Source organism: Hemitrygon akajei, chromosome 16 (genome assembly GCF_048418815.1).
Source record: "Hemitrygon akajei chromosome 16, sHemAka1.3, whole genome shotgun sequence".
In the NCBI taxonomy this organism is placed as follows: domain Eukaryota; kingdom Metazoa; phylum Chordata; class Chondrichthyes; order Myliobatiformes; family Dasyatidae; genus Hemitrygon; species Hemitrygon akajei.
Genome location: NC_133139.1, coordinates 65813489 through 65836469, shown reverse-complemented (window position 1 = coordinate 65836469; position 22981 = coordinate 65813489). Strand labels below are relative to the sequence as shown.

At 48.0% G+C, this 22981-nt stretch overlaps 1 protein-coding gene across 1 annotated transcript in view; it reads right to left on the bottom strand.

Annotated features, from left to right (window-relative positions):
* The window catches only part of LOC140740136 (adhesion G protein-coupled receptor E3-like), a 93538-nt gene that overhangs the window by 54717 nt on the left and 15840 nt on the right, over nucleotides 1-22981 (bottom strand). Inside the window, exons 2-4 of the mRNA XM_073069072.1 lie at nucleotides 3910-4005; nucleotides 2607-2723; nucleotides 1732-1869 (exon numbers count right to left, since the gene is read on the bottom strand). Coding sequence (XP_072925173.1) covers nucleotides 1732-1869; nucleotides 2607-2723; nucleotides 3910-4005 — 351 coding nt within the window. The remainder of the gene's footprint in view (nucleotides 1-1731; nucleotides 1870-2606; nucleotides 2724-3909; nucleotides 4006-22981) is intronic.

Below are 22981 nucleotides of genomic sequence, written 5' to 3'. Positions count from 1 at the left end.
AAAAAATAATTTTAAAAAAGCAGACTTTATCCAGTGCTCTTCCCATGTAAGGTTGTGGAGTTCATTGAATTGGAGATAAAAGGAAATACTTGAGAGAGAGAGAGCAGTTTGAGTGAATATTATTCCACCCTTCATAGTAGTCAGCACCTAACCCGGCCAAGTCAGACCAGACCTCGCTATCCAGGCACTACTAACGTTGCCTGCAGAGGGTATGGAAAAAAAAGTATTTTATGAAGAGTTCCATGCAGTGGGGAGGCTATTGATGTAGTTCCGTGCTTTGTCCATGGAGCGTAGCCACTTCTTTACACCGCTGGGAAGTGTGATGTGGAGATGCGCAGGATATAGTAGGAAAGGCCTGAGTCCTCGGTTGTATAGCTCCATCATTACTTCCCTGTACTCAGCTCACAGGCTCAAAACTTCAGGAGAGTAGTCTTCCACAACCCGAATCTGTTGGCCGTAGTATTATAGCTTCCCTCTCCGCCGGGCCTCTCTGACCAGGAGATCTTTAATCTTGTAGCGGTGCAGGCAAAGGATAGCCAGACATGGTCTCTGTCCTGGGGCTGATTTAGCTGCTAGTGAACGGTGGGCTCTGTCAATCTCTGGCGGGGACGGAAGGGTCTCCTTCCCGAAAATCTCACAAAGCAGAGTGGAAAAAAATTCAGTAGGACGCCCGCCTTTGATAGATTCGGGCAAGCCCAGGGTGCGTAGGTTCTGCCATCTGCTCCGGCCTTCCAAGTCAGTAACTTTAGACGTTAACCTGATATTGTTTTCACGTAAGCTGGAGCAGATAGTTTCCAGTTCACTGACGTGCTGGATCAGATCGCTCGTGGTGAGCTCGAGAGAAGGTAAGCATTGGCCATCGTCCTCCACTTTGGATTGTATTTGGTCAAGTTTTGCTTCCAGCAGGCTGAAAGAAGATTTGAATTCAGCCACTAATGCTGCACGATGTTGGTCTAGTAGTGTAGAGATGGCCTCCACAGTCAGGCCAGCCGCTGATTTGTCTTTTTTCCTGGGCTAGTACTCCTTGAAGTGATTGTGAAGCAAGTGTATTTGCAGACAGGTGGAAGAGCAAAAAGTCTAACAGGTTGGTATGAGAGAAGGGGGAAGAAAGAGTGTGGAGATAGAAAATAGAATGGAGCGCTTGTTCTCTGCGACTACTCCATATGGCTGCCGACCGGAAGTCCCCCTCAACTTGCACTTTAAATACACCAAATGACTTGGCCTCCATGGCCATCTGAGGCAATGAATTCCTCTGATTCACCACCCTCTGCTAAAGAAATTCAAGTGAGCACGGGCCTAGAACCATCAGATGTTCCTCATACGTTAACCGTGTCATTCCCGGGATCATCCTTGTGAACCCTCTCCATTGCCAGAACCTCTTTTCTTGGATATGGCATACTGTCCCAAGTAAAGGGAATCTTGGCAACATTCACGATTAGTTTTTGTTCTTTTGGAGTTCTCCCAAACAGGACCAGTTAATCAGAGTCTTGTGAATGACGTTTATATGATGCTTTGTGCCTGTGATGCTGCTGAAGGTAAGACTGAAAAATCAAAAGACATAGAAGCAGAATTAGGCCATTCGGCCCATCAGGTAAGTTTTACATTCCACTAATGCATACGTACGTATATTTGTGCATATTACAATAAACTGAACTTTGACCTTGACGTTGACCACCCTGGAGATTGGCAATTTCATCTTTATTCTATGTCACAGATATTTACGGCCATTACCTTCACAGCTCCTCCTTCCATTGGAGCCAGTCTTCTCAGTCGACTGAAAACCTCTGCTACAGATGCACTGGAATGAACCATCTGTGTTCTGACATGTCGCTTCATGGTCACACGGAGAGGAATTACATTCGTCGATATCTGCACTGACAGAGAAACACTTCAGGGATTGCTTGACTACACATTAAGGTCCCTTTACACTTCAATACTCTCTAGGGTCCTACCATTTGACCCCGGAGACCCATTTGATCTCAAAGGGTCTTACCTTTGAGATCTCCACCCTCACGCTTATCAGAGTGAAATTTCATCTCCACTACTCTGCCCAGACTTTTGTACAAACTCCTTACAGATGGCACTGGAAATGAACTCCAAACTCTGACACACTGAAATGTAATAGCGTCGCACTAACCGCCTCTCGACCGTAGTGCCTCATAGAGTCAAAGGAAAGTACAGCTCAGAAGGAGGCCTTTTAGCCCATCCAGTCCATGCCAAACCATTTAAATGGCCTACTCCCATCGACCTGTAACTAATGCATGACCGTATCCCTCCTTGCCCCTGCTATCCATGCCCCTATCCAAACTTCTCTTATACATTGAAATCAGGTTCGCTTGCACCCCTTATGCTGACAGCTAGTTCCACACTCTCACAAACCCTCTGAGTGAAGAAGTTCCCCTCATGTTTCCCTTAAACTTTTCACCTTTCACCCTTACCCCATGACATTTCATGGTCCTACCCATCCTCAGTGGAAAAAGCCTGCTTGCATTTACCCTATCTATACCCCTCAAAATTGTGTTTAATTCACATTCTATAACACATTCACAACTAATAATTTAGTCTTGAATTTTATTCTTGACTTCATAGTTATTTAAAGTCCTCACCTTCACAGACCTGATTGATTGTATTGTACCCAACATTGCAATGACAGTTGTAAGAACCAACTGTGTTCCAACACATTTTGCGAGGTCCACATGAAGTCATTTCACATTCATTGATATCTGTGTAAAGAGGGAAAATTCTTTACAATCATAAACATTTTGCTCTCCATTACAAGTGGATTCTACTGTAGTTGGTGGAATTTAGAAAATTACATCCAGGTGCCACGGTAGCAAGCGGCTAGCACAATGCAATTGCAACTCAGGGCATTATCAATTCTGACACTGTCTGGGAGGAGCTTGTACATTCTCCCCAGGAGTGTGTGGATTTCCTCCAAGTGTTGTGGTTTCCTCCCAGTGTCCAAAGTCGTACTTGTTGGTAGGCTAATTGGTTATTGTAAAATGTCCTGTGATTAGGCTAGGGTTAAATAGGTGGGTTGCTACAGTGTGGCTCATTGGACCAGAAAGGCCTGTTCCACTCTATATCTCTAAATAAATAAATATTTTATTCAGAGCTATAGAGTGGAAAATAAATTAAATTATATTTCTGATCTTTCTGATGTGTATTTAATACCTCAGAAATATTTGAGCTTTCTCTAAATATATTATTTGATTAAGTATTTTGTATTCATTTAAATGATTAATTCTGGGTTATGTGTAAAAACTAAAAGTATGTGAATGGCATACGTCATCATGCCACCACATCATATTTGCACATCCCACTAAATTAAAAACAAAACTAAATGTACATGGCTCTGAGTAATTTGAGTAATATTGTAAATATATTCTTTGATTAAGTGTTCTGGATCATTTAGATGAAACAAAATGTACATGAGTTATCCCTGGCTGTGTCTCTGTGGTTTTGCTTTTAATTAATTTTATGTTTCAGAGTTACAAAACATAACACTTTCTCATTACAAGGTGTTTTCACTCACAGAACTGCCAATCACTGGATGCTCTAGAGTCTTGTGTGTGAAAATCCAGGAGATCAGCAGTTTCTGAGATACTCAAACCACCCCATCTGGCACCAACAATCATTCCACAGCCAAAGTCACTTTCATCACATTTCTACCCCATCCTGACATTTGGTCTGAACAACAGTTGAACCCTTTTATTATGTCTGCATGCTTTTGTGCATTGAGTTACTACCAAATGATTGGTCAATTGGACATTTGCATTAATGAGCAGGTGTACATGTGTACCTAATAAAGTGGGCACTGAGTGTACGTTCATTGACACCATTAATTGGACTGTATCATCAACTTAAACCTCAACCAAACTCAGTCACCTGAGGGGATTTAAAACTCACCCAAACATTTGTTTCGTGACGGATCAAATTGATAACCCGGTTGACAGCTGTGATTTTGGGACAGAATGTTTCGGAACATACTACTGCACAAGATAACTAGAAGAAAGAAAATGAGGCAGTTAGATGTTTGCTCCACCATTTTTATTCTTTCTCTCCTGAAACACAGCACCCCAATACTGAACATAACCAGGGCTGATGAAAACTGTGGGAGGGAGAGAGAGGTAATAGCCCCACCTCCTGAGATGGGTAAAACCAGTCTTTGGATTGATGGCATTGAACACAGGAGTGTCAGTGCTTTGTTCTCAGTGACCAAAATCCAGCCACCGGTATTGACTTCTGACACTGGTGTCCAAAGCTCACATGACTCCACATCACCTGTTGAAATTATCTACACTGGGTCGAGAGGATGATGGTTATAAGGTAATAACTTCCTGAACCTACCTGGTGGTGTGAGAAACAAGTTTGCCTTCATTTGCTCTTTGGCTGTTTGTTAGTCTTCCTTTATGCAGAGTTTTATATAAAATTTACTTTACTTTATTTTCTTGTAAATGTCTTCAGAAAAATAAATCTCAGGGTGGCACATGGTAACATATAACTACTTTGATAATGTATTTACTTTGAACATTTAAATTATAAAAATTAACTAATAGCCAAACAAAGTGTTATGAGATAGAATTTGTGACTTCATGGACATTTCAGAAATCTGATGACAGGACTGATGGCAGCTGTTTGGAAAACATTGAGTGTGGGTCTTCAGGCTCTGTACTGCTTTGTTGATGAGACTATTGATAAGAGGGCAGGTTCTGGATGGTGAGATACAGGAACCTTAGATCCCACAACACCAGGTTCAGGAACAGTTATTACCCAGCAGCCATCAGGCTCCTAAACTACCAGGGATAACTTCACTCTCCTCAATGATGAACTGATTCCACAACCTATTGACTCACTTTCAGGAACTCTACATCTCATGTTTACTGTTCTATTTATTTTTAAAAAAAATTATTTGCATGATGTGAATTCTTTTGCACTTGGTGTTTTTCAATCTTTGTTATTTATAGTTTTTCATAAATTCTATTGTATTTCTTTATATTCCAGTTGAAAACACTTTTTACCCAGTGCCCCTCACTATGTGGCTTGTTAGCCCCTCACTAACAGCCACTGGGACTCAGTGGTGAGAAAGCAACCTTCCTCAAACGGTGCGTCTGGGACCAAAACCAGATGCCTGGACCACCTGAACCCCAATCTGTGCAAATACTGTGTAAGTACTGTCCCTGTGCAATAGCCATTGGCAAGAAATAACAGATTGTACGCTGCATACAATTATAAAGAAAGTATATTTATCAATTTTAACTTTATCAGACAGTTCATAGGAAAAAAAAGAAAAATTAAAAAGGGCCCACTGCAGTTAACCCAGTCCAAATGTGCAAATAAGTTGGAGCTCATCTTGAAGTTGTCTTTAACTCACACACTGGCCCACAATCTGCACGAAAGCACACACCACCTTCCGAATATTGCTGGAAATCCATATTAAGTAAACGGGCTCCCCCAAGGGAATATTGGTCCTTCCTCCTTGAAGCCATTCATCTGCACACAGCACCTTGTGCAACAGGGACAGCTTCCTCAGCCACCTTCCCTCATGCCTTCTCCCAGCTCCATGATCCACACCAATATCCATCACCGAAACCTCTTTGCCAGCGTGCTCTAGAACCTTCTCCCAATTCCACCATCCTGATTGGCTGATACAACATTGCCCCCTATCAATAGCTCAAACCATATCATGCTAAAAGTAGAACAGACTGCTCCTACAAAGCTGCAAAAATGAAATACCTACAGCATAGCAGTAAAAATCTTAACCAGGGCATTATATAGTAAATATCTTCAAGAAAATGAATTGAAAGGTAATATACGGTGACATATACTTACTTTAATAATAAATTTACTTTAAACTTAAGATTTCCAGTTTAAATATAATTTTCTCTCAACCGTCAACAAAGGAACTAATTATTTTCTGTCACATCCCTCCAAAAGATGACCTCCAACGACTGGAGTGCTGTACCATTGGACTTGCCAGGAGCACAACATATTCTGGGCTCAATACATTGACGCAGTCATCATATACAAACTCACTATACTTTGCTAGGAGTTTGAGGACATCTGGTATGTCAACAAAGGCTTGAAAATTTCTATGGAGGGGAGTATTCTGACTGGTTGCATCACCACCCGGTGTGGAAGCTCCAACGTACAGAATTGAAAGGGTCTGCAGAAGGCGGCAGACTCAGCCTGTTCCATCACAGGCAACACCCTCCCATCATCGAGGACATCTACAAAAGACAGTGCCTCACAAGGCAGCATTCATCATTAAGGAATCTCACGATACAGGACATAACCTCTTCTCATTACTACCATTAGGAAACAGGTACAGGATTGTAAAGACACACACTCAACAGCTTAGGAACACCTTCTTCCCCTCCATCTTCAGACTGCTGAATGGTACAAGAACCCATGAACACTACCTCACTATTCCTTCTTCTTGTACCATGCACTTATTTTATAATTTACAGTAATTTTAAGTCTGCTCTATAATGCTGACATAAAGCACAAATTTCATGTCATATGAGACAGTGATAATGAACCTGGTTCTGATACTTCTGTGCCAATTTCCCAAGGACTCAATACCTTGATTTTGCAAATATTTTTCTATTTCCACCTTACATATTCCTAATGATCCAGCCTTCACCAACCTCATGAATTCAGAGTTCCAGGGTTTTGCTATCCTCTGGGAAGAAATATCTGTGCATCACAACATGGTGCCAATGGGGGCAAACTTGGTTTCCCTGGAACTTGGAAAGAAAGATTTGGGAGAGAAATGGACAAGAGCATATAGTTGCAAGATAAGGGGACAATCATTTCTCTTGCAACTAAAACACAAGAAAATCTGCAGATGTTGGAAATCCAAGCAACACACACAAAATGCTGGAGGAATTCAGCAGGCCAGGCAGCATCTATAGAAAAGAGTAAACAGTCGACATTTCAGGCCAAGACTCTTCGTCAGGACTGGGATGGAAGGGAAGAAGTCAGAGTATGAAGGTGGTGGGAGAGGAGGAAGTACAAGGTGGCAGGTGATAGATTAAACTGGGAAATGGGGGAGGGGGTAGGGGGGTGAACTAAAGAGCTGGAAACTGTATTGGTGAAAGCAATAAAGGGTTGGAGAAGGGGGAATCTGATAGGAGAGAACTGAAGACCATGGAAAAAAGGAAGGAAGAGGGATACCAGAGGGAGGTGATAGGTGGGTAAGAAGATAAGGTGAAAGAAAGAAACAGGAATGGAGAGGAGTGGGGGGAGGGTTGTTCAATCATCAGAAGTTAGAGAGATCGATGATCATGCCATCAGGTTGGAGCCGACCCAGATGGAACATACGGTGTTGCTCCTCCAACCTGAGTGTGGCCTCATCGTGGCAGCAGAAGAGGCCGTGGATTGACATGTCGGAATAGGAATGGGAATGGGTGGCTACCGGGAGATCCCTTTTTGTGGCAGCTGGAGCGAAGGTGCTTGGCAAAGTGGTCTCCCAATCCTTTTTTTTGTAATTTATTTTTTATTAAAGTTCATCATCAACCAAACATTTCCATAAGATGTATTTTAGACACTGTACATATATATCATATATTCATATTTGCCACAAATCTCCACATAGTACTTATCTGAGATATACACTTACAGAGAAGAGAGGAAAGAAAGAACAAGCAAAAGAAAAAAAAAACTATGTACTAATAGGGAGTGTTCTTTTTTTTACAACATATTCATTGATTTGTGAGAATACAATCAACCCTATGAGGTGTTATGTAGTTAAACCATTTTTCCCAGTATAAATCAAATTGTTCCAACTTATGATTAACAGATACTGTTATCTTCTCCATTTTGTAAATGTCTGTTGTAATTTCTATCCATGCATTTAAAGTTGGGCTCTCCTGTGATAACCATTTCCTGGTAAGAGTCTTTTTACCAGCCACCAGCAGTATATTCATTAAATATTTACCTCTTTTCAACCATTCTTGAGGTATATACCCAAAATGGTCTTACTTTCTAAGGGTATTTCACATTTTAAAATGTCTTGTAGGACATTGTGTATCCCACTCCAATCATCTTGGATCACAGAGCAATCCCAGAATATATGATAAAGATTTGCATTTTGATTTCCATGATTTCTCCAGCAAACAGGGAGGTTACTATCATAATGGGATTCCTGAAAGGGTGGAATAAAATATCTTATCAAGTTTTTCCATCCAAACTCCCTCCATTTCTGTGAATTGGTACACTTCTATTGATACCTCCATATGATTGTGCATTCTTCCTCAGATATAATTATCCCTTCTTCCTTCTCCCATTTTGTTTTAATGTATGAAGTCGAATATGTATGAAGATTTGACAAACCCTTATACACACTTGAAATGATTCTCCTACCATTATCTGAATTACATGCTGTTCTAAATAGCTCCATCAAACATGTACTTGCCTTGGTAACATTTTTAACCCTCCTAATAAGTGTTTCTCTTTAAGCATTTCAAAACTGAACAGTGTACCTTTTTTCATTATATTTCAAAAAACTGTTGTTCCTTTAGCTGTCCAGTCCTTAAATCTAGCATCCAGTTTATTCGACGTAAAGTCCGAGTCATATGCACACCATTTAAGAATTGCAATATCTCCCTCTAGTTTATATTCTTTTTTAATAGTTTTCCATATTTTCAGAGTCCATTTCACCCATGGGTTATCAATAGTATTTATGTACTTTGTAGGTTGTTATCAGCCAAAATTGCCTGTATGGGAATGCAAAGTATCCTCTCTTCAATATTTTTCCATTGAGCATCATATGATGGGTTGCACCAACATATCACAGCTCTCAACTGTGCTGCAAAACAATAATCTCTAAGAGAGGTAGGCCCCCTCCCCGCTTTTCCTTGGCTAATTGCAAATCTTGAGACAAACTCTAGGCATTTTACCTTGCCATATATATCTTGATAACATTGTGTTCCATTCATTGATTTGATTCTAATTAATCTCTATTGGTAGGGTGTGAAAGAGATATAATTGTTTGGGCAGTATATTCATTTTAATGCAGTCAATCCTTGAACTGAAACTAAAAAAAGGAATTAGGTTCCATCTTGTTATATCTTCCTTGTTTTTTATATATATAGGCGGATAATTGCATTCTGATAATTTTGCCAAATCTTTTGGCATAATGATGCCCAAATATTTGAAAGACTCTGTTTGCCATGCCCAGGGATATCTACTTTCAATTTCTCTTGGTGGGCTATAGTTATATGAGAGTAATTGGATTTTATCTATGTTGATTTTGTATCCTGATAATTGACCATATTGTTCAAAGGATTGCATCAATTTAGGTAAAGAGTATATTAGTTGCCCTAGATAGATCAAAATGTCATCCGTGTAACAGGCCAATTTATGCTCTGTCTCATTTAATCTGATGTATTGAGCTAATGGTTCCAGATATAATGCGAAGAGCAGCGGTGACCATACTCAACCCTGTCTCGTGCCCCTTTCTAGGGTAAGACTATTTGATAAATCTCCATTGATTTTAATCCTAGCAGTAGGATTGTCATATAGTGCCTGTATAGTTTTACTAATCGTGTCATGTAAAACAAATCTACGTAAAACGTTGTAAAGGAAATTCCAATTAACCAACTTGAATGCCTTTTCCGCATCCATGCTAATCACTATTGCTTCAATTTTATTTTTTTGTACATGATCCATAAAATGAAGTGTCCTTCATATATTGTCTTGTGTTTGGCGTTGTTGTATAAAATCTGTTTGATCATTATGTATCAGTGTGGGTAGAAACTCTTCTAATTGTTTGGCCATGATGGAGGTAAATAATCTATAATCTACAGTAAGAAAAGATATTGTTCTAAATGAGCCACATTCCATTTTATCCTTGCTATAGCTGAGATTATTGCTTCCCTGCAGCTGGGTGACGTTTGTGCCTTTTTTAGAGCTCAGGTCAGTGTGCAGAGAGAGACAGGAATTAACTCATTTTTAAATTCTTTGTACCACTCTGCCGTATACCCATCTGATCCTGGTGACTTGCTTAACTTAAGCCTGCTAATTGCAGCTTTCAATTCAACTTCAGTTATGTCAGCGATCATCGTTCTATTTTGTTCTTCGCTTAAAGCGGGTAACTCTAGAGAATTCAGGAAGGTGTCAATTTGGGTTATTTATAAGCATCCATTAGTCTCGTGAGACTATGGATTTGCACCTTGGAAGGTTTTCAGGGCGCAGGCCTGAGCAGGGTTGTATGGGAGTCTGGCAGTTGTCCAAGCTGCAAGCCTTCCCCTCTCCACACCACCGATGTTGTCCAAGGGAAGGGCACTAGGACCCAAGCAGCTTGGCACTCGTGTCATCGCAGAGCAATGTGTTGTTAAGTGCCTTGCTCAAAAACACAACACACTGCCTCAGCTGAGGCTCGAACCAGTGACCTTCAGATCACTGGGTTATGCTTCCCCTGGAACTTTGGAATATAGAGTTTTGTAAAACACTTCAAAAGGTTCTTGAATTTCCCTTGGCTTATGTTTTTTTTTATCATTTTTGTTCTTGGATCCCTAATTCTATGAATTGTATTTTCTGCTATCTTTTTTTCAGTTTCCACACCAGCATTTTCATAGACTTAGATCTACTTTCATAATGTCTCTATTTCAGAAACATTACATTTTTCCTGATTTCTTGCATAGCCGAACTATTAATTTCATTCCTAATTTTAAAAATTTCCTCTAATGTATCCAGTGCCAAATTCAAATTGCGTTTTTTCCCTAGTTCCTTCAGCCTATTTTGTAATTCCTCTAATGTTTTATGCCTTATTTTTCTCTTATATGAAGATATCGCTATAATTTTCCCTCTTAAAACAGCCTTCAGAGTATCCCATAGAATGGGAGGTGAAACCTCTCCATTATCATTGAATTCTAAGTAAAGACCAATTTCTTTTTAAATTTGTTCCTTAAAGTAGGGATCATCGAGTAGACTTGAATTTAGTTTCCAAATAGTATTCTTTAGCTGTAGGTCAAAATCAACAGATAAATATATAGGTGCATGGACACTTACATCTATTGTCCCAATTCCACAGGTGTTTATTTTGTCTTTGTCTTTTCCAAATGTTATGAAATAGTCTATTCTTGTACATACAGAATGAGGGGGCCAGAATAATGAGTGTAATCCCTTCTGTTGGAGAAAAGGTCCTTCCATATATCAACTAGACCAACATCCTCAGAAAATGTATTGACATTCTTATGTAAGGATTTTGTTTCATAGGTTTTTCTATTGGAAGAGTCTAACTTTATTATAATTGTAATTTTAAGTCTCCCCCACATATCAGGAGACCTTCTGTTTCTGTTACCATAATTTTTTTATTTTCTGAAAGAAACCAATATCACTTCCTGGGGGTGCATATATATTCAATAGAGTAACTGAATTTCCATCTATATTCCCTCTTACCAGAATGTATCTGCCCTCCTTATCTCCCATTTCGAATACTTTTTCAAAATTTAGCCTACTTGAGATAAGAATAGCAACTCCTCTCCTACATCCTGATCTAGATGAGGAGAAAAACAAATTAGTGAAGCCCATTCTCTTTTTTCCATGCTCATCATCACTTAAGTGAGTTTCCTGTAAATATACTATATGGGCTTGTTCTTTTTTCATTTTGGATAGAATTCTACTAAGTTTGATTGGATTTAACAGCCTATTGACATTAAAAGAAATGAATTTTACTTTGTCCTTAGCCATGTGTATTTGTCTGTCAATTTATCATTGAAATTAGAAGAATAAAGCTTAATCAATCTACTCCCTGAACAATTAAGAACCAAGAAGTGTGAATAATAATTCAAAAAAAGGTAACGAAGGTGTGATTCTAAGGCTGAGGTCTCTAGTAGATGACCCTGGGTTGAGCTAGAGGAAACGTCTAGCTGTGGGGGGTAGCCCCTCCTACCTGTGTGTTGAGGGCCCCCATTGCAGTACCCATAAAAATAAACAAATCAATATCCATTACACAGAAAAGATTTCCCTGTGTATTATATATATATATTCTCATTTAGGTGGGGATAAAGGAGTGAATGAATGAATAAAAAAGAATAATTGAGTAATATAAAATCCACATTATAATGAGTATTTCTCGAGATAGGTATATCACCGTCTATTTTTGCTTCTGTTTAGCTTCTCAACACATTTAAAGTTAGCCAAACCTTATGGCTGTTCTGGAGGGGGTGAGGGCTGTCTTCGGAAAACTCACAGTCTCTTCCTGATATACTTCTCTCGCCTTCCTGCCATCCCCTGCTTTCTTGATTCTCTCACTATTTCCCAAGCAGAGCGGGATAACTGCTCAGCCAGATGTTCCCTCGGTTTGATCCCAGTGACGGGCAACCCTCTGGCCTTCATGTCTGTAGTCGCCTCTTCCACTGTCTGATATAGTTGGATCCCATCGTCATAAAACACCCGCAGTTTAGCAGGGTACGGAGTTTGGAATCTAATCTTTCCTTGCTTTAATACTTGCTTTACTTCAGAGTATTCTTTATGTTTCTGCAGGACCGCTGGGGAGGTGATCTTAATCGAAATATATTAATTTTGCATCCAAAAACATCCTCTTCTTATCCCAGACCTTCATAGAATCTCCGCCTTGGGATTGTATCGAAAGAATCTAATTACTATTGAGCATAGCTTATCTTCTCTGTCTCCAGTAGGCCTCGGGGCGAGCACACGATGCACCCTCTCAATTTCAAGCTCCATAGTCGAAGGAATTTCTAGCGCGTCTCACAGCAACTTTCATACAAACTCCATTATAGACAAACCCTCCGCTCCTTTGGGAACATTTATTATATCCTGATATTTTTCCGTTGTGATCTTCCTGCCAGGTCGATCAGTTTACTTACTTGTTGACTTAATATTTTTATTGTCTTACTTAGTATCCGTTCCACGTTTTGCACGAGAACTTCCACCTTCTCAATTCGTGTCTCTGCCACCGCTATCTTTTGATTGACGTTGTCAAGCTCTGGCTTGATATCATTTAGTTGTTGTTTTATATCTTTTTGGAACTCCCATATCTCTTCCAGAATTTTGATCATATTTGCCACTTCGCCTGAACGAGGCCCATCGTCAGCCTCGCTACCACGCGGTCGGGTAGGAGAGCCGCTCGCTGCACCCCGCTCGGCCGCAGGCTCCACAGTGATGCTTTTTTATCTCCATTCTTTTTCCCCATTCTTGTCCCCCTTATCAATTCAGATATTTTTGAAAGGTCTTATATTTGATGGATTAACGGGGCAAAATACAGACATCCCACCCTGCAAAAATTCATTTCAGGGAGGTAGCACCATCAATTTGCGGGAGAGAGGTGGGATGTCTGCAATAGAGAAGCTCCTTAGCAGCGAGCCAGCTAGTTTAAATAACGTTAGCTATGCTAACGAACGAATGACACCTGTTAAACTCACCTCAACAGTCATTTAACCCACCATGGGCAATAGAAAAGTCACTGTTGCAAACGGTGCAGCGAGCAACACTGTCATTATTTTTGACCCCTATTAGGCAGCTTTAGTGTAGTCTGGGGTGAAGTACCTTTTATATTTTCTTTCTATGGAACACTCTGCCATGGTGCGCGCTCTCTCTCTCTCTCCCTCTCACTTTCTCTCCCTCTCTCTCTCACACACACTCTCTCTCTCCCTCTCACTTGCTCTCCCTCTCTCTCTCACACACTCTCTCTCTCGCTCACTTGCTCTCCCTCTCTCTCTCACACACACTCTCTCTCTCCCTCTCACTTGCTCTCCCTCTCTCTCTCACACACACTCTCTCTCGCACTCTCGCGCTCTCTCTCTCACGCGCTCTCTCTCTCTCACTCTCTCTCTCTCGCACTCTCGCGCTCTCTCTCCTCTCTCTCTCTCACGCGCTCTCTCTCCTCTCTCGCTCTCTCTCTCTCGCACTCTTGCGCTCTCTCTCTCACGCGCTCTCTCGCACTCTCGCTCTCTCTCCTCTCGCTCTCGCTCTCTCTCTCTCTCGCACTCTCGCGCTCTCTCTCTCCTCTCGCGCTCTCTCTCTCTCGCTCGCGCTCTCTCTCTCTCCTCTCTCGCTCTCGCTCTCTCTCTCTCTCGCTCTCACGCGCTCTCTCTCTCCTCTCTCGCTCTCGCTCTTGTGCTCTCTCTCTCTCGCTCTCACGCGCTCTCTCGCTCTCGCTCTCTCTCTCTCGCTCTCACGCGCTCTCTCTCTCTCTCGCTCTCGCTCTCTCTCTCGCTCTCTCTCTCGCTCTCTCTCTCTCTCGCTCTCACGCGCTCTCTCTCTCTCTCCTCTCTCCTCTCTCGCTCTCTCTCTCTCTCTCTCGCTCGCTCTCTCTCGCACTCTCTCGCTCTCACGCGCTCTCTCGCACTCTCGCGCTCTCTCTCTCCTCTCTCGCTCTCTCTCTCGCTCTCACGTGCTCTCTCTCACACTCTCGCGCTCTCTCTCTCCTCACTCGCTCTCTCTCTCGCTCTCACGCGCTCTCTCGCACTCTCGCGCTCTCTCTCTCCTCTCTCGCTCTCTCTCTCGCTCTCACGTGCTCTCTCTCTCTCGCTCACACGCGCTTTCGCTCTCTCTCTCGCTCTCGCTGTCTTTCTCTTGCTCTCACGCTCTCTCTCTCCTCTCTCGCTCTCTCTCTCACTCTCGCTCTCTCTCTCTCCCTCGTTCTCTCTCTCGCTCTCTCTCTCTCTCTCATTTGCTCTCTCGCTCTCACGCGCTCCCTCTCGCTCTCTCTCTCTCTCTTGCACTCTCTCTCGCTCTCACGCGCTCTCACTCTCACTCTTGCGCTCTCTCACTCTCACGCGCTCTCTCTCACACTCTCTCTCGCTCACTTGCTCTCCCTCGCTCTCTCTCACACCCTCTCTCTCTCCCTCTCACTTGCTCTCTCTCGCTCTCCTCTCTCTCTCTCTCTCTTGCTCTCACGCGCTCTCTCGCACTCTCGCGCTCTCACTCACTCTCACGCGCTCTCTCTCGCTCTCGCTCTCTCTCACGCGCTCTCTCTCGCTCTCACGCACTCTCACGCGCTCTCTCTCGCTCTCACGCGCTCTCTCGCACTCTCGCGCTCTCTCTCTCTCGCTCTCTCTCTCTCTCTCGCTCTCGCTCTCTCGCACTCTCGCTCTCTCTCTCTCTCGCTCTCTCTCTCTCGCTCTCACGCGCTCTCTCTCGCACTATCGCGCTCTCTCTCTCTCGTCTCTCTCTCTCTCGCTCTCACGCGCTCTCTCTCGCTCTCTCTCTCTCGCTCTCACGTGCTCTCTCTCTCTCCTCTCTCGCTCTCTCTCTCTCTCTCTCGCTCTCACGTGCTCTCTCTCTCCTCTCTCGCTCTCTCTCTCTCATTTGCTCTCTCTCACTCTCACACGCTCCCTCTCTCTCTCACACACTCTCTCGCTCTCACGCGCTCCCTCTCGCTCTCTCTCTCTCTTGCACTCTCTCTCGCTCTCCCTCGCTCTCTCACACCCTCTCTCTCTCTCTCGCTCTCACGCGCTCTCTCTCTCGCACTCTCGCGCTCTCTCTCTCTCGCTCTCACGCGCTCTCTCTCCTCTCTCGCTCTCTCTCTCCTCTCTCGCTCTCGCTCTCTCTCTCTCTCTCTCTCACGCGCTCTCTCTCCTCTCTCGCTCTCTCTCTCCTCTCTCGCTCTCTCTCTCACTCTCACGCTCTCTCTCGCTCTCACGCGCTCTCTCTCGCACTCTCGCGCTCTCTCTCTCACGCGCTCTCTCTCTCTCTCGCACTCTCGCGCTCTCTCTCCTCTCTCGCTCTTTCGCTCTCACGCGCTCTCTCTCTCCTCTCTCGCTCTCTCTCTCTCGCACTCTTGCGCTCTCTCTCTCACGCGCTCTCTCGCACTCTCGCTCTCTCTCTCTCTCTCTCACGCGCTCTCTCGCACTCTCGCTCTCTCTCCTCTCGCTCTCGCTCTCTCTCTCTCGCACTCTTGCGCTCTCTCGCTCTCGCTCTCTCGCACTCTCGCGCTCTCTCTCTCTCTCGCTCTCTCTCTCTCGCTCTCACGCTCTCTCTCTCGCTCTCTCTCTCTCTCGCTCTCACGCGCTCTCTCTCTCTCCTCTCTCGCTCTCTCTCTCTCTCTCGCTCTCACGTGCTCTCTCTCTCCTCTCTCGCTCTCTCTCTCTCGCTCTCTCACTCTCGCTCTCTCCCTCGTTCTCTCTCTCGCTCTCTCTCTCTCATTTGCTCTCTCTCGCTCAAACACGCTCCCTCTCTCACACACTCTCTCGCTCTCACGCGCTCCCTCTCGCTCTCTCTCTCTCTCTCTTGCACTCTCTCTCGCTCTCCCTCGCTCTCTCTCACACCCTCTCTCTCTCGCTCTCACGCGCTCTCTCTCTCGCACTCTCGCGCTCTCTCTCTCTCTCACGCGCTCTCTCTCCTCTCTCGCTCTCTCTCTCCTCTCTCGCTCTCTCTCTCCTCTCTCGCTCTCTCTCTCTCACGCGCTCTCTTGCACTCTCGCGCTCTCTCTCTCCTCTCTCGCTCTCTCTCTCTCGCTCTCTCGCTCGCGCTCTCTCTCTCTCCTCTCTCGCTCTCGCTCTCTCTCTCTCGCTCTCACGCGCTCTCTCTCTCTCCTCTCTCGCTCTCGCTCTTGTGCTCTCTCTCTCGCTCTCACGCGCTCTCTCGCTCTCGCTCTCTCTCTCTCTCGCTCTCACGCGCTCTCTCTCTCTCTCTCTCGCTCTCGCTCTCTCTCTCGCTCTCTCTCTCTCTCGCTCTCACGCGCTCTCTCTCTCCTCTCTCGCTCTCGCTCGTGTGCTCTCCTCTCTCGCTCTCTCTCTCTCTCTCGCTCTCGCTCTCTCTCGCACTCTCGCGCTCTCTCTCGCTCTCACGCGCTCTCTCTCTCGCTCTCTCTCTCGCTCTCACGCGCTCTCTCGCACTCTCGCGCTCTCTCTCTCCTCTCTCGCTCTCTCTCTCACATGCTCTCTCTCACACTCTCGCGCTCTCTCTCTCCTCTCTCGCTCTCTCTCTCGCTCTCACGCGCTCTCTCGCACTCTCGCGCTCTCTCTCTCCTCTCTCGCTCTCTCTCTCGCTCTCACGTGCTCTCTCACACTCTCTCGCTCTCACGCGCGCTCTCTCTCTCGCTCACACGCGCTTTCGCTCTCTCTCTCGCTCTCGCTGTCTTTCTCTTGCTCTCACGCTCTCTCTCTCCTCTCTAGCTCTCTCTCTCACTCTCGCTCTCTCTCTCTCCCTCGTTCTCTCTCTCGCTCTCTCTCTCTCTCATTTGCTCTCTCGCTCTCACGCGCTCCCTCTCGCTCTCTCTCTCTCTCTTGCACTCTCTCTCGCTCTCACGCGCTCTCACTCTCACTCTTGCGCTCTCTCACTCTCACGCGCTCTCTCTCACACCCTCGCTCTCTCTCCCTCTCACTTGCTCTCTCTCGCTCTCCTCTCTCTCTCTCTCTCTCTCTTGCTCTCACGCGCTCTCTCTCGCACTCTCGCGCTCTCACTCACTCTCACGCGCTCTCTCTCGCTCTCGCTCTCTCTCTCACGCGCTCTCTCTCGCTCTCCTCTCTCTCTCTCTCGCTCTTGCTCTCTCTCTCATGCGCTCTCTCTCTCTCGCTCTCACGCGCTCTCTCGCACTCTCGCGCTCTCTCTCTCCTCTCTCGCTCTCTCTCTCTCGCTCTCACGTGCTCTCTCTCGCTCTCACGCGCTCTCTCTCGCTCTCAAACGCTCTCTCTCTCTCGCTCTCACGCGCTCTCCCTCTCTCTCTCGCTCTCTCTCTCTCTCTCGCTCTCACGTGCTCTCTCTCTCGCTCTCACGCACGCTCTCTCTCCTCTCTCGCTCTCTCTCTCTCGCTCTCTCACTCTCGCTCTCTCCCTCGTTCTCTCTCTCGCTCTCTCTCTCTCATTTGCTCTCTCTCGCTCTCACACGCTCCCTCTCTCACGCGCTCTCTCGCACTCTCGCGCTCTCTCTCTCTCGCTCTCTCTCTCTCTCGCTCTCGCTCTCTCGCACTCTCGCGCTCTCTCTCTCTCGCTCTCTCTCTCTCGCTCTCACGCGCTCTCTCTCGCACTATCGCGCTCTCTCTCTCTCGTCTCTCTCTCTCTCGCTCTCACGCGCTCTCTCTCTCTCGCTCTCTCTCTCTCGCTCTCACGTGCTCTCTCTCTCTCCTCTCTCGCTCTCTCTCTCTCTCTCTCTCGCTCTCACGCGCTCTCCCTCTCTCTCTCGCTCTCTCTCTCTCTCTCGCTCTCACGTGCTCTCTCTCTCGCTCTCACGCACGCTCTCTCTCCTCTCTCGCTCTCTCTCTCTCGCTCTCTCACTCTCGCTCTCTCCCTCGTTCTCTCTCTCGCTCTCTCTCTCTCATTTGCTCTCTCTCGCTCTCACACGCTCCCTCTCTCACACACTCTCTCGCTCTCACGCGCTCCCTCTCGCTCTCTCTCTCTCTCTCTTGCACTCTCTCTCGCTCTCCCTCGCTCTCTCTCACACCCTCTCTCTCTCGCTCTCACGCGCTCTCTCTCTCGCACTCTCGCGCTCTCTCTCGCTCTCACGCGCTCCCTCTCGCTCTCTCTCTCTCTCTTGCACTCTCTCTCGCTCTCACGCGCTCTCACTCTCACTCTTGCGCTCTCTCACTCTCACGCGCTCTCTCTCACACTCTCTCTCGCTCACTTGCTCTCCCTCGCTCTCTCTCACACCCTCTCTCTCTCCCTCTCACTTGCTCTCTCTCGCTCTCCTCTCTCTCTCTCTCTCTCTCTTGCTCTCACGCGCTCTCTCGCACTCTCGCGCTCTCACTCACTCTCACGCGCTCTCTCTCGCTCTCGCTCTCTCTCTCACGCGCTCTCTCTCGCTCTCACGCACTCTCACGCGCTCTCTCTCGCTCTCACGCGCTCTCTCGCACTCTCGCGCTCTCTCTCTCTCGCTCTCTCTCTCTCTCGCTCTCGCTCTCTCGCACTCTCGCGCTCTCTCTCTCTCGCTCTCTCTCTCGCTCTCACGCGCTCTCTCTCGCACTATCGCGCTCTCTCTCTCTCGTCTCTCTCTCTCTCGCTCTCACGCGCTCTCTCTCTCTCGCTCTCTCTCTCTCGCTCTCACGTGCTCTCTCTCTCTCCTCTCTCGCTCTCTCTCTCTCTCTCTCTCGCTCTCACGTGCTCTCTCTCTCCTCTCTCGCTCTCTCTCTCTCATTTGCTCTCTCTCACTCTCACACGCTCCCTCTCTCTCTCACACACTCTCTCGCTCTCACGCGCTCCCTCTCGCTCTCTCTCTCTCTCTCTTGCACTCTCTCTCGCTCTCCCTCGCTCTCTCACACCCTCTCTCTCTCTCTCGCTCTCACGCGCTCTCTCTCTCGCACTCTCGCGCTCTCGCTCTCTCGCTCTCGCGCTCTCTCTCTCTCCTCTCTCGCTCTCTCTCTCTCCTCTCTCGCTCTCTCTCTCTCCTCTCTCGCTCTCGCGCTCTCTCTCTCTCTCTCACGCGCTCTCTCCTCTCTCGCTCTCTCTCTCCTCTCTCGCTCTCTCTCTCACTCTCACGCTCTCTCTCTCTCGCTCTCACGCGCTCTCTCTCGCACTCTCGCGCTCTCTCTCTCACGCGCTCTCTCTCTCTCTCGCACTCTCGCGCTCTCTCTCCTCTCTCGCTCTTTCGCTCTCACGCGCTCTCTCTCTCCTCTCTCGCTCTCTCTCTCTCGCACTCTTGCGCTCTCTCTCTCACGCGCTCTCTCGCACTCTTGCTCTCTCTCTCTCTCTCTCACGCGCTCTCTCGCACTCTCGCTCTCTCTCCTCTCGCTCTCCGCTCTCTCTCTCTCACGCGCTCTCTCGCTCTCGCTCTCTCGCACTCTCGCGCTCTCTCTCTCTCTCGCTCTCTCTCTCTCGCTCTCACGCTCTCTCTCTCGCGCTCTCTCTCTCTCTCGCTCTCACGCGCTCTCTCTCTCTCCTCTCTCGCTCTCTCTCTCGTCTCTCGCTCTCACGTGGCTCCTCTCTCTCCTCTCTCGCTCTCTCTCTCTCGCCTCTCTCACTCTCGCTCTCTCCCTCGTTCTCTCTCTCGCTCTCTCTCTCTCATTTGCTCTCTCTCGCTCTCCCACACGCTCCCTCTCTCACACACTCTCTCGCTCTCACGCGCTCCCTCTCGCTCTCTCTCTCTCTCTCTTGCACTCTCTCTCGCTCTCCCTCGCTCTCTCTCACACCCTCTCTCTCTCGCTCTCACGCGCTCTCTCTCTCGCACCTCTCGCGCTCTCTCTCTCTCTCACGCGCTCTCTCTCCTCTCTCGCTCTCTCTCTCCTCTCTCGCTCTCTCTCTCTCACGCGCTCTCTTGCACTCTCGCGCTCTCTCTCTCCTCTCTCGCTCTCTCTCTCTCGCTCTCTCGCTCGCGCTCTCTCTCTCTCCTCTCTCGCTCTCGCTCTCTCTCTCTCGCTCTCACGCGCTCTCTCTCTCTCCTCTCTCGCTCTCGCTCTTGTGCTCTCTCTCTCGCTCTCACGCGCTCTCTCGCTCTCGCTCTCTCTCTCTCCTCGCTCTCACGCGCTCTCTCTCTCTCTCTCTCGCTCTCGCTCTCTCTCTCGCTCTCTCTCTCTCTCGCTCTCACGCGCTCTCTCTCTCTCCTCTCTCGCTCTCGCTCGTGTGCTCTCCTCTCTCGCTCTCTCTCTCTCTCTCGCTCTCGCTCTCTCTCGCACTCTCGCGCTCTCTCTCGCTCTCACGCGCTCTCTCTCTCGCTCTCTCTCTCGCTCTCACGCGCTCTCTCGCACTCTCGCGCTCTCTCTCTCCTCTCTCGCTCTCTCTCTCGCTCTCACATGCTCTCTCTCACACTCTCGCGCTCTCTCTCTCCTCTCTCGCTCTCTCTCTCGCTCTCACGCGCTCTCTCGCACTCTCGCGCTCTCTCTCTCCTCTCTCGCTCTCTCTCTCGCTCTCACGTGCTCTCTCACACTCTCTCGCTCTCACGCGCGCTCTCTCTCTCGCTCACACGCGCTTTCGCTCTCTCTCTCGCTCTCGCTGTCTTTCTCTTGCTCTCACGCTCTCTCTCTCCTCTCTAGCTCTCTCTCACTCTCGCTCTCTCTCTCTCCCTCGTTCTCTCTCTCGCTCTCTCTCTCTCTCTCATTTGCTCTCTCGCTCTCACGCGCTCCCTCTCGCTCTCTCTCTCTCTCTTGCACTCTCTCTCGCTCTCACGCGCTCTCACTCTCACTCTTGCGCTCTCTCACTCTCACGCGCTCTCTCTCACACTCTCTCTCTCGCTCACTTGCTCTCCCTCGCTCTCTCTCACACCCTCTCTCTCTCTCCCTCTCACTTGCTCTCTCTCGCTCTCCTCTCTCTCTCTCTCTCTCTCTTGCTCTCACGCGCTCTCTCTCGCACTCTCGCGCTCTCACTCACTCTCACGCGCTCTCTCTCGCTCTCGCTCTCTCTCTCACGCGCTCTCTCTCGCTCTCCTCTCTCTCTCTCTCGCTCTTGCTCTCTCTCTCATGCGCTCTCTCTCTCTCGCTCTCACGCGCTCTCTCGCACTCTCGCGCTCTCTCTCTCCTCTCTCGCTCTCTCTCTCTCGCTCTCACGTGCTCTCTCTCGCTCTCACGCGCTCTCTCTCTCGCTCTCAAACGCTCTCTCTCTCTCGCTCTCACGCGCTCTCCCTCTCTCTCTCGCTCTCTCTCTCTCTCTCGCTCTCACGTGCTCTCTCTCTCGCTCTCACGCACGCTCTCTCTCCTCTCTCGCTCTTGCTCTCTCTCTCGCTCTCTCTCTCGCTCTCTCTCTCTCTCTCTCGCTCTCACGTGCTCTCTCTCTCGCTCTCTCACTCGCTCTCACGCGCGCTCTCTCTCTCCTCTCTCGCTCTCGCTCTCTCTCTCTCACTGTCTCTCGCTCTCGCTCTCTCTCTCACTCTCACGCGCTCTCTCTCTCTCCCCGCTCTCTCTCTCTCTCGCACTCTCGCGCTCTCTCTCGCTCTCACGTGCTCTCTCTCTCGCTCTCTCTCTCTCACTGTCTCTCGCTCTCGCTCTCTCTCTCGCTGTCTCTCTCACGCGCTCTCTCTCGCTCTCACGTGCACTCTCTCGCTCTCTCTCTCGCTCTCGCTCTTTCTCTCTCTCACGTGCTCTCTCTCGCTCTCACGTGCTCTCTCTCGCTCTCTCTCTCACTCTCACGCGCTCTCTCTCTCTCCCGCTCTCTCTCTCTCGCACTCTCGCGCTCTCTCTCTCTCCTCTCTCGCTCTTGCTCTTTCTCTCTCTCTCGCTCTCGCTCTCTCTCTCTCTCTCACGCGCTCTCTCTCGCTCTCACGTGCTCTCTCTCGCTCTCGCTCTTACTCTCTCTCTCGCTCTCGCTCTCTCTTTCTCTCTCACGCGTTTCTCTCTCGCTCTCACGCGCTCTCTCTCGCTCTCTCTCTCGCTCTCACGCGCTCTCTCTCTCTCCCGCTCTCTCTCTCTCTCCCACTCTCGCACTCTCTCTCTCTCCTCTCTCGCTCTTGCTCTCTCTCTCACTCTCGCTCTCTCTCTCTCCTCTCTCGCTCTCTCTCTCTCTCTCGCTCTCACGTGCTCTCTCTCTCCTCTCTCGCTCTCTCTCTCTCGCTCTCTCACTCTCGCTCTCTCCCCTCGTTCTCTCTCTCGCTCTCATTTGCTCTCTCTCGCTCTCACACGCTCCCTCTCTCTCTCACACACTCTCTCGCTCTCACGCGCTCCCTCTCGCTCTCTCTCTCTCTCTTGCACTCTCTCTCGCTCTCCCTCGCTCTCTCTCACACCCTCTCTCTCTCGCTCTCACGCGCTCTCTCTCTCGCTCTCTCTCCTCTCTCGCTCTCGCTCTCTCTCGCTCTCTCGCTCTCGCGCTCTCTCTCTCTCCTCTCTCGCTCTTTCTCTCTCCTCTCTCGCTCTCGCGCTCTCTCTCTCTCTCTCTCTCACGCGCTCTCTCTCCTCTCTCGCTCTCTCTCTCCTCTCTCGCTCTCTCTCTCTCACGCGCTCTCTTGCACTCTCGCGCTCTCCTCTCCTCTCTCGCTCTCTCTCTCTCGCTCTCTCGCTCGCGCTCTCTCTCTCTCCTCTCTCGCTCTCGCTCTCTCTCTCTCGCTCTCACGCGCTCTCTCTCTCTCCTCTCTCGCTCTCGCTCTTGTGCTCTCTCTCTCGCTCTCACGCGCTCTCTCGCTCTCGCTCTCTCTCTCTCTCGCTCTCACGCGCTCT